The 13,129-nt window shown below is 47.7% G+C and overlaps 1 protein-coding gene across 2 annotated transcripts; it reads left to right on the top strand.

Moving 5' to 3' along the window:
* The first annotated feature begins 2,353 nt into the window (after positions 1-2,353).
* DACT1 (dishevelled binding antagonist of beta catenin 1) lies at positions 2,354-12,604 on the top strand. 2 transcript variants are annotated; one of them, XM_060619940.3, is made up of 4 exons: positions 2,354-2,822; positions 5,041-5,173; positions 5,904-6,059; positions 9,540-12,604. In XM_060619940.3, the coding sequence occupies exons 1-4, from the start codon at positions 2,478-2,480 to the stop codon at positions 11,426-11,428; spliced, it is 2,523 nt and encodes an 840-aa protein (XP_060475923.1). In that variant the 5' UTR covers positions 2,354-2,477; the 3' UTR covers positions 11,429-12,604. The 2 variants fall into 2 exon arrangements, with proteins under 2 accessions (XP_060475923.1, XP_060475924.1); XM_060619941.3 differs by having other exon boundaries at positions 9,651-12,604.
* Positions 12,605-13,129: the final 525 nt, after the last annotated feature.

The raw sequence follows: 13,129 nt of genomic DNA on the forward strand, positions 1-13,129 counted from the left end.
AAGTATAGTTGTCGATGTGTGACATAACCCAGGCCACAATAATAGACTCCACCCAGCCAAAAGGAATCTAATTCAGAGCTAGAAAGCAGGAAGCTTGCTTAGAAATTAATAGAATGAGACAATGATGAGGACGTGGGTGAGTGGCCTTTGGCATGCAGGATCTGTCATTATTCCTCAGCGCCTCACTGAAGTTATGGAAGAAAATTAGTTCCTGTGTTACCGAGAAAAGTGTTTGGCACACAGTTGGCATAAAGAAGAGGTGACCTGAATAGAAGTGATTTTGTATGCTGATGAACACTTGAACAGAATTCTGTTTTTAGACCTGATAAACAACCTTGTTAATTATGAATCATGGTTGTAGTTATAGTTTCTTTTATGTCTGTGAGGGACAGCAATGGAGAGGTCAGTGGAGGGTGGCAAGGGAACTTTTGTATTTTTGTTTTGTTTTGTTTTGTTTTTAGTAAGTATTGAGTTGATTCTACTTGTCGCAGAGATTAAATGGGTGCTATTAATTTAGATGGTACGTTAAGGTAGAAACAATTTACAATCAACCTCCATTTTTTTGAGTCTCTAGAGAACTCAAAGTTGGATCCTTTCAAGGCACTGTTTTGAGTACGGTGATACTAAGAGGGTATTAAAACAGTCTCTGCCTTCAGGCAATTTTTATAACATAATTGGAGAGAAGAAATACACATAAACCCCTACATACATAGATATGTATGTACACACCCAGATAAATAACCAAACAAATAGCATTTGGTAAGAATCAGATATTCATGCAATTAACCAGAGTGCAGAAGAGGGAAGTGAACTGATCTTGGAGGGAGGGTTAGACCACACAGGGTAGAAGGGGCAGCTGGGCAGCGGTGGTCAAGTCTGACATAATGATATAGGATGCATTCCTTCACACAGCACTTTGCCTGAACTTCAGCAGATTGTAACTTGTTGGATTTAATTTATGAGGCTTTTTGATGTATTGCTTTTTAAAACAGATACGTTGCTTTTCCATAGACAAGCCAGCTAGTGGCATTTCCAGACCTCTCTATCCCACTGAAATTCCCTGTGTCTAAGAGGGACAGAGGTGACCATACCACAAATGCTACTTCAGGGGGAAAGTTTATAGGTCTCTCTGGAGTGGCGGGGGGGGGGGTTGAAGCCACAACTCATATAATCCTTACTATCTACGAGCTTGCCACGTGGTAAACGCACGCGCTCACCCCGCCCCACAAATACATATTATATAATGTATATTACTTATAACAGTAATGTACATTACTTATACTTATAACAGTATATTACTTATACTTATATAATGTAATTCTTAGAACAGGCAGGTTCTGTTAGTAGCTCCATTTTACGGTTGGGGAAAGAGAGGCATAGAGAGGCGAAGTAACTTGTTTGCACAGCTAGTCAAGGCTGGAACAGGATTCACATTCAGACAGCCTGATTTCGGAGTCTGAGCTCTTGTGTTTGCCCAAGATAGCAAATAACAACAATAAAAAGCCCAAACAAAAACCAAAGCGCGCAGGCGCGCGCGCGCACACACATGAAACCCCAGGCTTGTGAAAGAATGGATGCAACCCCTGGCTTTACAGCGACATCCTCCTGCCTAATTTTATATGCCTTTCGTGAAAAGATAAAACAGCAACAAAACTAAGACTGAGACAGTTTTAGAACGACATCGCACTGTGCTTTGGGTATTGCCTGTCTTTACAGAGCGGAGCCAAAGAAATGGTCTTTGAATGCGCTCTCAGTACCTTGCTCGGCAAGGTGAAAGAAAGCGAAATCGGTGTGAGTGGATGTGAACAGTGGACGTGGGGGGAAAGGGTTAAGATTGTGTGCTGCAACTCGGTCGAGTTTCAGAAAGTTCTCTGGGGAGCCCAACTGCCGCGTCCCTTCGCGACCCTGCCTGCGAGGCCGACTGTAACAGGATGCTGGGGCTCGAGGCGCTCGCCCCTTGCTTTGTGCGAGGGGAAAAGAACCAATAAGGAGCGAGGCAAAAAATTGGGTGCTGTAAACCCGAAAAGGGGGCGAGGAGGCCCGCGGGAAGAGCGGGGGAGGAGAGAGGGAGGAGCGGGGAGGGCCTAGCGAGGAGGAGGCCGGCGCTGAGCGCCAGCGGCGCCCCTGACAGGAGAGGGGGAAGCCTGGGGGAGCGGGCCTCGGAGCGGAGGGGCCGGCGCGGGGAGGCGGGCGCCAGGCGGGGGTTTGCCGGGCCGCCGCGCGTGACGTAGCGCCGAGCAGGGCGTTATCAGCTGCGGGGCCGCGGCGAGGGACGCGCGGCGACAGCGGACGGCGCCGCCCGGGCCCGGACGGCTGCAGCCCGCGGCCGCGAGCGGGTCCCGGGCGCTTCTGGCTGTCGCCCCGTCGCTGCGCCCCGACTCGGGGGCGGCATGAGCCCCCGGCCGCAGCCCTAGCGCCCGCTCCTCCGCCCGGGCGGCCCGGCTGCGGTGACGGGCGCTCCTGCAGGGGTGAGGGCCATGAAGCCGAGTGCGGCCGGGACGGCGAGGGAGCTGGAGCCGCAGGCGCCGGCCCGGGGCGAGCCGCGCGCGGCGGAGCCCGAGGGGCGCTGGCGGGAGAAGGGCGAGGCGGACACGGAGCGGCAGCGCACCCGGGAGCGGCAGGAGGCCACGCTGGCCGGGCTGGCGGAGCTGGAGTACCTGCGCCAGCGCCAGGAGCTGCTGGTCCGGGGTGCCCTGCGTGGCGCCGGGGGCGCGGGGAGCGCTGCGCCCCGCGCTGGGGAGGTGCCGGGGGAGGCGGCGCAGCGCAGCCGCCTGGAGGAGAAGTTCTTGGAAGAGAATATCTTGCTGCTGCGGAAGCAGTTGGTAAGCGGTGCCTGGAGGAAGGGGCACGGCTGTCCCTGCACGGGGACTGGGGTTCGGGCAGGTGGCCTGGGGGTGGGCGTGAGGGCGCCTCTGGCCGGGGAGACGCTCCACGTTCCGGGACCCCCATTCCTGCGTGGGCGCGCGCGGCGCGTGGGCCGCCGTCGCCCACGCGTTCCTGGCGTGTCCCCGCTTTGTGTCAGGTGAGGGGCTGGCGACCCCGCGCGGATTGCCGGGAGGGGTGGCAGCCCTCCCCTCCCGCTCTGCCTTCGGGATTCTTGGAGTCGCCTGGTTGTAACCTTCAAATCTCCCCACTTCGACGAATGCAACGCCCCTCTCCCCGAATGTTTGCAAACCCTCCTTTAAAATACCCTATCTTTTGGAGGTCTTAGCTTCGTGTCCTCCCGCCGAGAAGGGACAAAAGCCGAGGAGGGGGCTTGTGGCGAGGTTAACTGTCCAATGCAGAATTTTACGATTACGCGGAAGCTCACGTAGGGCGCCCTGCCACTCCCAGGGCTCTCCCCCGCATGCCAGCTTTTGCCCGGGCTGCTGCTTAATTTCATATAGAAGCCCTTTGTATGAAGCAGCTAACACAGATGCAAATGATAGAAATTTGGCTGGGGAAAGTGCCCCGTCCCCTCATATTTTATGTGACTGGTGGTGGAGGGGGAAGAAGAGAGATCCTGCTCTTAAGACAGCGTTTATCTTACTGGATTTCCGTCAACGTCTCAGCCAGCCATCCTGTGCCATCTTCGTTAATGGGGAAGGAAAAGAACTTTGGCGCTTAATGTATTGATGAACAGCTTTTGACCCCGCCTCAGAATAATGGCGGCAGCTTTGTTACGGTGACCTCAAAAATGTAGTTTTGAAAAGAGAGAAAAAAAATCTTTTTTTGGCCATGTGATACTGTCTGAAACTAGACGCATGCTAGATAACGTCCCTCCTCCTACAACAGCGAACATAGTGATGCCGTGTGGTTATTTGTCAAAGGGTTTCTTGTATTATCTCTTTTCAGATAATTTCTCTCTCCAGTCTCTCCCTCTCTGTCTCTCAGCATCACAGTACTTTTACTGTGGTTCATGTCTCCTGAAGAAACTCATTGTAGTCAAAAGGCATATAAGGTTTTTGTCTACAAGCTTTTTAAATCAAAGGACAGACAGGAGGAATAGATACTCCTGTTACATCTGTTTTTCAAGGATGTATCCTGCTTTGTACAATACCTATTTGGCATTTTACCTTTTCTTTGGTCGCCGACCAGATGTGCATGTAACATTGGTTTGACTCCATTCTTGCTGGTGATGCCTTGTCATTGACATTTTTGTGCATTGTCTTTTACAATAGCCCCTTTTTGTCTTCACGAATCTCAAGATTGTGAGTGGCACATTCCTGTTGTCCCCTGGAGGGGAGCAAGGCAGCATGTCAGGAGAATTTCAGTCCAGTCAGTGTTTGTGGTACTATTTTCATTTGTAGACTTGGCATTCGCGATTTGAACCAGATGCCTTTTTAGTCCTTTTGCTTTTCCAGCAATAGGAAGCACTAGGTGGCAGTGTGAGTTAGCACTACAGATCTGTCATCTTTGGAAACCTGAGTTGAGTTCAAATCTTGATGGACCTTCCCTTGAGGGTTTTGGATTTTGCTAGCTCACATTATACTTGGCACTGGCTATTAGTATTCGTTTCTCGCTTTCAAAGGCCCTAAGACTGATTAAACCCCACAAAGCAACTAAGAGAAGACAAAACTCTGCAGGACATTTGGCCAGAAAATCTCACCTAAGTAAGGGTATAGTGTATTGTAGGGAATCTGTTACACTCTGACTTCAAATTAAAGAGTCTGCTGTGAAGCACTGTTTTGCAAGAAATTGGGTGTACATAGAGGATTTAAAAGAACCTCGTTGTGTTTTCTTATCCTTAACCTATACAAAGTGAGTTTGTATAAGTTGAAACAAAAAGCAAGTCCTGTTTTTATGAAGAAACTTTATAGCACCGCAAAATGTGAGAAAGTGAAATGAAACATAGGACATATTCTTGAAGTTTTTTTTGTTTTGTTTTGTTTTTTGTGTTTTTTTGTTTGTTTGTTTTTTAATGTCAGGTCATCCAGTAAAAGTTTTGGTTTTGGAAGATTTAGTGAACTTTCCAAATGGCAATTTGAGTACTTAGAGCAGACTTTCTGATTCTTTGTCACCAAAATGTGTTCATTTCCGCCCCCCCCACCCCCCAATCAGAATTGTTTGAGGAGAAGAGATGCTGGTTTGTTGAATCAGTTGCAAGAACTTGACAAGCAGATAAGTGACCTGAGACTGGATGTAGAAAAGACATCTGAAGAGCACCTGGAGACAGACAGTCGGCCCAGCTCAGGTGAGTGTGTGACACTAGGACAGAATTCTGCACTTGAGTTCTACTTCATTCCACTGTTTAACTTTCCCACACCTGCAAAAGGCAATGGAGTTTGTTTCTAGTGCAGAGAGAATAAAAAAAAGCAGTCTGCCATTCAGTTGTATGAGAGGGAAATAAAACCAGATGACCAAATTTTTAATAATGAGATTGATCTGACTGGAGTCTCCTGAGTTTAAAAATAAAAGCTTCTATTCAAATTTCTGGAAGAGCAGTCCTCCTTTGAAACTTGAGAAAGTCAGAACTGGGCTAGAAAATTAGTCACACTTCAACTTCCTGAGACCACTTCAAAAGTTTTTTTTTTTTCTTCTTCTTCTTTTAAGCCATTTGGCTCCTTAAATAGATTTTTTTCTTCAAATTATTCTTTCTGAAACAGTCATGATAAAGTTGGGGCTTTGACAGATCTAAGTCTCTTTCCTTGCACATCTTTAAAGGTGGGGTCAAAAAGGCAGGTCAGTTTGAGGGTGAGAGTAGCTTTGAAATGTATCCATAGATATGGGCTCTTTGCCTTTTCCTAAGGATTACTTGAAATAAAACTTGAAATTCACACTAAATCCAGTGAACCAGAATCGCTCCCCACCCCACCAGTGTCCCCTTCCTACCTTTTCTAGATGATTAACCCTTTTCCTTTTAAACACAAATGTATGCTATTGCTTGACATGATCTTAATTCCAAATGGTGTTTTTATTTGTAGGGTTTTATGAGCTGAGTGATGGGGCTTCAGGATCCCTTTCCAATTCCTCTAACTCGGTCTTCAGTGAGTGTTTATCCAGTTGTCATTCCAGCACCTGCTTTTGCAGCCCCTTGGAGGCAACCTTGACTATCTCAGATGGTTGCCCCAAATCTGCAGGTAAGACTTTTTAGAATTGATAGACATTTTTAGCTGGAAAAGGTGAAAGGCCCTTAACGGTTATCTAGCTTTAACCCCTTCTACTGACAGAAAAACAAAAGGTCAGAGAAGTTCATCAACTTGCTACGTTTCATGACATAGCTTTATATTGTGATGGTAGCAAGACAGCTTCTCTTTAGAAATCCTGTCCCAATATTATAGGTCTTGAGCTCTGTTTGTGAGCCTTTGCTGTGAGTTTGACTTGTTTGTATTTCTTTGGAAAGCCACTTTGGATCTCTTTTTTTATAATCATTTAAAGCTAAAGCTTACAGTAAGTTAAATATGTCTGTCAGGCTGCTTGGCACTTCAGGGAGCAGTGGTCCCTCCACATTCTCCAGAATGTCTTGCATGATGGCAGCTTGTCTTTTCTTTTAGGAGGTGGGTGGGATGAGATTCCCGTAGGCCATGTGCCGTTGTTTCCACTTTGGGCTATCCTTGGAGTGACCTCAGGAGAGAGTCATGCTCTTGTCAGTATTGGAAGTTTCTGCATTTCCACTATGTGTCAAACACGTACTGGATGCTCTGCATATATTTATCTCCTTTGAATCCTCCCAGTAGTTCTGCAGGGTGTGCAAGTCTTGTTAGCTCCCGTTTGTATGTCAGAAAAATGAGGTCTAGTTAGGTTAATTAACAGGTTCATTGTTTAAGGTTAATATACTAGCGAGTGGCAGAGGCAGGATTCAAGCTCAGGACCAGTTGTCAGGTCCATGTTTTCCCACCACACTAGGAATTCAGAAATTTCTGTGTTCAACCTTCTCATTGAACAGAGGAGGAATTTGGTTTTATAAAACAGTTCTCCAGGGGCTCCTCATTTTCTGAATGGCAGAATTGTTGCTGAAACTTGGGACTCCTTTCTTAGTTTTGCTTTACTGTGATTCCTCAGAAGAGCAGAGAGGATATGGAGAGCTGTAGGTGCTATAGCGCAAGTCACTACACTCTTGGTTTGTCTGTGTTCTCCACTTGGGCCTAAGGCTGAACTTTTGAGATCCAAGCAATGCAAACATAACGCCAAACAACTGAGGCTGCTAAGTGGCTGGTGTCTTTGAGTTTGTACACTGTGCTGTCAGCAGCAATCATTTGGGGAAGCACACATCTGTGTTATCTAGAGTGTCTAGGCCTCAAGTTCATTGGTAATTGCTCCCCTTCACTCTGCAGATCTGGTTTCAGAGGGAAACTTTAAAACCCATTAAAGGCGTTTGGTATAGGTTTTCTTTGAAGACAGACTCCTGATCTCCCAAATGCCACATCTTCACATAATTGAGACAGTTGTACTGGGCCTTGGAGACTGAGATGTCTGTCTTGTTCCTTAACTGTAAGTTGGGAAAAGGGACAGAATAGTAAAGTGTGGGTAAATGTAGGGCAATGCTTTAAGTAGGGCGAGTATATGGTAGTACAGGAGGAAAGATGAGCGACGATATTAGCTAGAAAGGTTTCTTCTCCTTGTTGCTGTAAGCTATTGGGAGTGGAGGTGGGGGGTAGGGACACAGCACATTTTATGTTATAATAATCTTTGCTTTACAAATGAATCGTATCATTACTGGGTCCAGACTGTATTTTTCCCCAGGACTTCTAATTATCATTGAAGGTCATGGAGCTTTCCCTTAACTTAAATAATTTACATAGAATCCGGCACATAGTAAGTTTTCAATATTTGAGTGAATAAATATAATACAGGATATCTTAAGTAGTGATAAAAACTTTGATTTTCTCTAAGTTCATTAAAGGGATTTGATATTTACAACAGTCACCAAGGAAAGACATCAAAATCATTTAATTCAGCAAAAAAGCTTGATTTCATCGTATTTTGGCATTTACATTTTTGAGATGTGAAAATTTATTCATTAATACAACAGCTCAATCTCTTAAAACCGTATCAAGAATTCCTTCCCAGTTAAAAATATTGCCTTATTGGGGCGCCTGGATGGCTCGGTTGATTGAGCGTCCAACTTCGGCTCAGGTCATGATCTCATAGTTTGTGAGTTCGAGCCCCACGTCGGGCTCTGTTCTGACAGCTCAGAGCCTGGAGCCTGCTTCAGATTCTGTCTCCTTTTCTCTCTGCGCCTTCCCACTTGTGCTCTGTCTCTCTGTGTCTCAAAAATAAATAAATGTAAAAAAAAAATTAAAAAATATTGCCTTATTTTTTAGTGTCATTCTTAAAAATATAAAGTGATTATTATTTACGTTTGGTTACTCTCCAGTGAAATTTGATCAGTTTCTTTGACCTTTCAACTGACTGTTATACTCGAACATATGTCATTAAGAATTGAGCCTAGGGGCACCTGGGTGGCTCAGTCCGTTAAGCGTCTGACTTCGGCTCAGGTCACGATCTCGCGGTCCGCGAGTTCGAGCCCCGCATCGGGCTCTGGGCTGATGGCCCAGAGCCTGGAGCCTGCTTCCGATTCTGTGTCTCCCTCTCTCTCTGCCCCTTCCCCGTTCATGCTGTGTCTCTCTCTCTGTCTCAAAAATAAATAAACGTTAAAAAAAAAAAAATAAAAAAAAAAAATAAAAAAAAAAAAAGAATTGAGCCTAAAAAAAAAAAAAAAAAAAAAAAGAATATGAGGAGAAAGCTCAGAGAAAGTACAGTTTATCTGCAGTATTTCAAAAGGAAACCAAGAATAGAACACAGAGGGCCCAGAGAAAGAATGACTCAAAAAATAAGGGTTTTTTTTCCTAGTTATAAATGCAGTGCATACTTACTGAAAATTTAGAAAATAGAAAACGAAGAAGAAAGTAAATCTCACTTGCTTTCTCACTACACTGCAGTGGTATTGGCATCTTGGGGTGCTTCATCTCATACTTTCTTTCTTCACATATATAGTCTGGCTAAAATTGTAATCATAGTCTGGTATTATATCATGCTTTTCACTAACCTTTAAAGCATATCCCCGTATTATTCAATAGTTTGAAAGGATTTTTAATGGCTCAATATTTTTCCCTCGGAGGATGGAGGATGTATCATATCTTGTTACAAATATCTTTGTTAAATATTTGTTTCCCTCATCCAATAGTATGGGCTGTAGAGCAGATTGCTCTCTCTCTCTGTCTCTCAAAAATAAATAAACATTAAAAAAATTCTTTTTAAAAAAGGGGCGCCTGGGTGGCTCAGTCAGTTAAGCCTCTGACTTTGGCTCAGGTCATGACGTCATGGTTCGTGACTTGGAACCCCGCGTTGGGCTCTGTGCTGACAGCCTGGAGCCTGGAACCGGTTTCGGATTCTGTCTCCCTTTCTCTTTGCCCCTCCCCCGCTCTCTCTCTCTCAAAAATAAACATTAAAAAACAAAACAAGACAAAAAAAAACCTAGAACAGCTTGTAGGAATAGTTGTTGATTCTTTAGCATTCTGTCTCTCCCCCAGTGAGTGTGTTTTCGTAGAAATTGGCCTGAGTCAAGCTGGTGCTGACCGATTCAGTTCTTCAGAGTGTATCCTTTAAATGTTTTTCAGATCTCATAGGACGGTTGGAATACAAAGAAGGCCGCTGCGAAGACCAGGCCTCAGGGGCGGTTTGCCGTTCCCCCTCTACATCACAATTTAATTCCCTTGGTGTCATTGCAGATGTGCATCCCAAGTACCAGTGTGATCTGGTGTCTAAAAACGGGAACGATGTGTATCGCTATCCCAGTCCGCTTCACGCCGTGGCCGTGCAGAGCCCCATGTTTCTCCTTTGCCTGACGGGCAACCCTCTGAGGGAAGAGGAGAGGCTTGGTAACCATGCCGGTGACATCTGTGATGGATCTGAGCCGGACGCCATCAAGACAGCCACTTCCTTACCATCTCCAAGCAGTTTGTGGTCTGCTCCCCATCCTTCGTCCAGTAAGAAAATGGACGGCTACATTCTGAGCCTGGTCCAGAAAAAAACACACCCCGTAAGGACCAACAAACCAAGAACCAGTGTGAACGCTGACCCCACGAAGGGGCTTCTGAGGAATGGGAGCGTTTGTGTCAGAGTGACCGGGGGCGTCTTACAGGGCAACAGCGGGAACCTTAAGAATCCCAAACAGGTGCTTTTGCCCCCTGGCGGAGTCCCTTCTTTGGACAGTGGGACGTTCTCCCCGCCGAAGCAGTGGTCCAAAGACTCAAAGGCAGAACCACTGGAAAGCAAGAGGTTGTCCCCGCCGGAGGGCGCTGCCACTGAACTTCCGAGTAAGCATCTGCCCAAGAATGCCAAGCCAGCTTCGCAGGAACACGCTCGGGGGCCCGCCGCTGTGACGGGGGACTCCCCCAGAGACAGCATTCAGGTCCTCGCTGCCTCTCCGAAGGAGAGCCCTGGGAGGGGCCCGGCCCCGCCGCAGGAGAACAAAGCTGGGCAGCCGCTGAAAAAGGTGTCCCAGAAAGGCGGCCTGCCGCCCGCCCCTCCGGCAGCGCCCCCTGTCGCCCCCGCGGCGCTGCTGGCCGCGGCTTTCGTGGTGGAGGAGCGGCCCGCGCTGGATTTCAAGAGCGAGGGCTCCTCTTCGCAGAGCCTGGAGGAAGCGCCCCCCGTGAAGGCGCAGTCGGGCCCGGGCCCGCAGCCCGGCGGCCGGCCCCATCGCGGCGCCCGGACGGCGGCCGGGCCGCGGGGCTGCGGCCCGAAGCACCGGGCCCAGGCCCTCCACGGGCCGGACGGCGCGCTGCCCGCCGTGAGGGAGAAGAGCCGCGCGGCCGGCAAGAAGTGCCGGTTCCCCGACGACGTGGATACAAATAAGAAGCTCAGGAAGGCCTCGTCGCGGGGCAGGAAGGGCGGGGGCGGCCAGCCCGAGGCGGGCCTCCCCAGCCGGCCGCTGGCTGGGGGCCACAGGGCGGGGGCGGCCAGGGCGCACGGCCACGGCCGGGAGGCGCTGGTGGCCAAGCCCAAGCACAAGCGAACCGACTCGCGGCGCTGGCGCTCGGCCGCGGAGGTGTCCCTGGAAGAGGCCCTGCGGCGGTCGCGGCGCGGCCGGCGTGAGCACGTGGGGCTGTACCCCGCCGCGGTGCCGCTGCCCTACGCCAGCCCCTACGCTTACGTGGCCAGCGACTCGGAGTACTCGGCCGAGTGCGAGTCGCTCTTCCACTCCACCGTGCTGGACACCAGCGAGGACGAGCGCAGCAACTACACCACCAACTGCTTCGGGGACAGCGAGTCCAGCGTGAGCGAGGGGGAGTTCGCGGGCGACAGCACCAGCTCCAGTGACTCCGAGGAGAGCGGGGGCCTCATCTGGTCCCAGTTCGTGCAGACTCTCCCCATCCAGGCGGTCGCAGGCCCAGACCTCCACGGCAACCCCACGAAAACCTTTGTCAAAATCAAGGCTTCCCATAACCTCAAGAAGAAGATCCTCCGCTTTCGGTCCGGCTCCCTGAAACTGATGACGACCGTTTGAGGGACATCATTGTGGGGGGGGCGGGGTGGGGGGAGGATGGGCTGTTGTCTAGTTACCCAGGAGCAAGGTGGCGGCTTCTTTTTCTGTGTGACAGTTCCCTGGAATGCTTTTCCTTTTGTTGAGGTAAATTATGTCTCGTCTTCATCATGTAGGGACACTAGTGCCTTTAATGGAAGGTAAAGAATGTTTTGCTGGTTAGGAGTAAATACTGAGTTTTGCTGGTGGTGGTAGTGAACGAGTTTTGTGGTAGCAGGTGATTTTTATTTGAAATACTCTGAGCATCGGTGAAGGCGCAGGTTTCGATGCTCAAGTCTTACTGGGATGAGATTCAGATTACTTTTGACCTGAAGGTCAGGTGGATGGAATTTAGGACATACATTTGCTTCTTGGGTCTTTAGGGCAGTGTCTCCACGAGAGTTTTCCGGTTGAGAGGCATCACATACAAGTGTGTGAAGTAGGTACGACGGACAGTCATTGTTTTCCGGAATTTTTTATATCGTCTCCCTTTCTTAGCTGTATCCCCATTCTATTTTCTTCCCAGAACTGTTTGGTTAACTGGACTCAGAACAAGAAGACCAGACCCTAGATCCAGAGCTGGTGACCTGGATAAGGGAGGCTGGTAATAACCTTAAAAGGATTCACTAAAACTTTTGCCGCACTTGGTGCCTAGGCCCTGGTTACAATTACCCTTTTAGGGCCGATTAGCCAACATTTTGAGGCCTTTCTCCTCCTCTCTGAGTTGCAGCAGATCCAGCCATTTCTTCCTGGAAGGTCTTGCCTTTGGGATAACATTTTGGTCCTTGGGTACAGAAAAATTCACTTCTAATGACATAACCTTTGAGTGCGACTCCAAGCCCAGAATTGCTCACTGAACACTGTGCCACCTGAACATTGGCCCGAACATATTAGTGCAATCCAGTCCAGATTGGACCACTGACCCTGTCTGGAAGGGCTTTTTTTAAAAAAAAATTTTTTTTGGTAAACAGTATTGTGTAAAGCTGTTTTTTTTTATACCAATATATGCATGTTTTGTGCATGAGTAGTAAGTGTTTTTTATATTTCTATTGATGTTAAATTACTGTTTGATATAAACAGTATGTGTTTTTATATATCATTGTGTAAATTTAATATAACGCATTTTATGCTGTAATAAACAATTTGTTTTACTGCTGTTAAGTTTGTTATTTGGGTATAAAACCAGTTACGCATCTAAATCTTGTGCTGATGATTTTGGTATTTCTGTTTCTATTCTAGCATTAGAATATTTGCAATAATTAAAGCACGTTTTAGGTGTAGTCTTCGAATGAATGGTGAGTAAATAAATGAGGGAAAGCAAACCACTTCTTTAGAATAGTTAAGGTAGGGGCGCCAGGGTAGCTTAACTGACTGGCTCAGGTGGTGAGCTGGTCCCAAGATCAAGTGCATTGGGCTCTGAGCTGATTGTGGAGCCTGCTTGGGATTCTGTCTCTCTCCCTCTCTCCCTCTCTCTCTCCTCCCCCCTTCTCTCCCTCTGTCCTGCTCCCCTGTTCTCACTCTCTCAATAAAAATAAATACCCATAAAAAAAAAACTAGTTAAGGTACTTCTTCAAAATTTGAAGTACATTTGGTAGATGTTTTCTAAGGAAGATAATTTTTGAGAATTTCACCCATCCCCCAACTTTTTAGTAGAAAAAATTTTCCAACATGGAGAAGTGGAAATGA

This window comes from Panthera onca, chromosome B3, assembly GCF_046562875.1.
Source record: "Panthera onca isolate mPanOnc1 chromosome B3, mPanOnc1 haplotype 2, whole genome shotgun sequence".
Classification (NCBI taxonomy): domain Eukaryota; kingdom Metazoa; phylum Chordata; class Mammalia; order Carnivora; family Felidae; genus Panthera; species Panthera onca.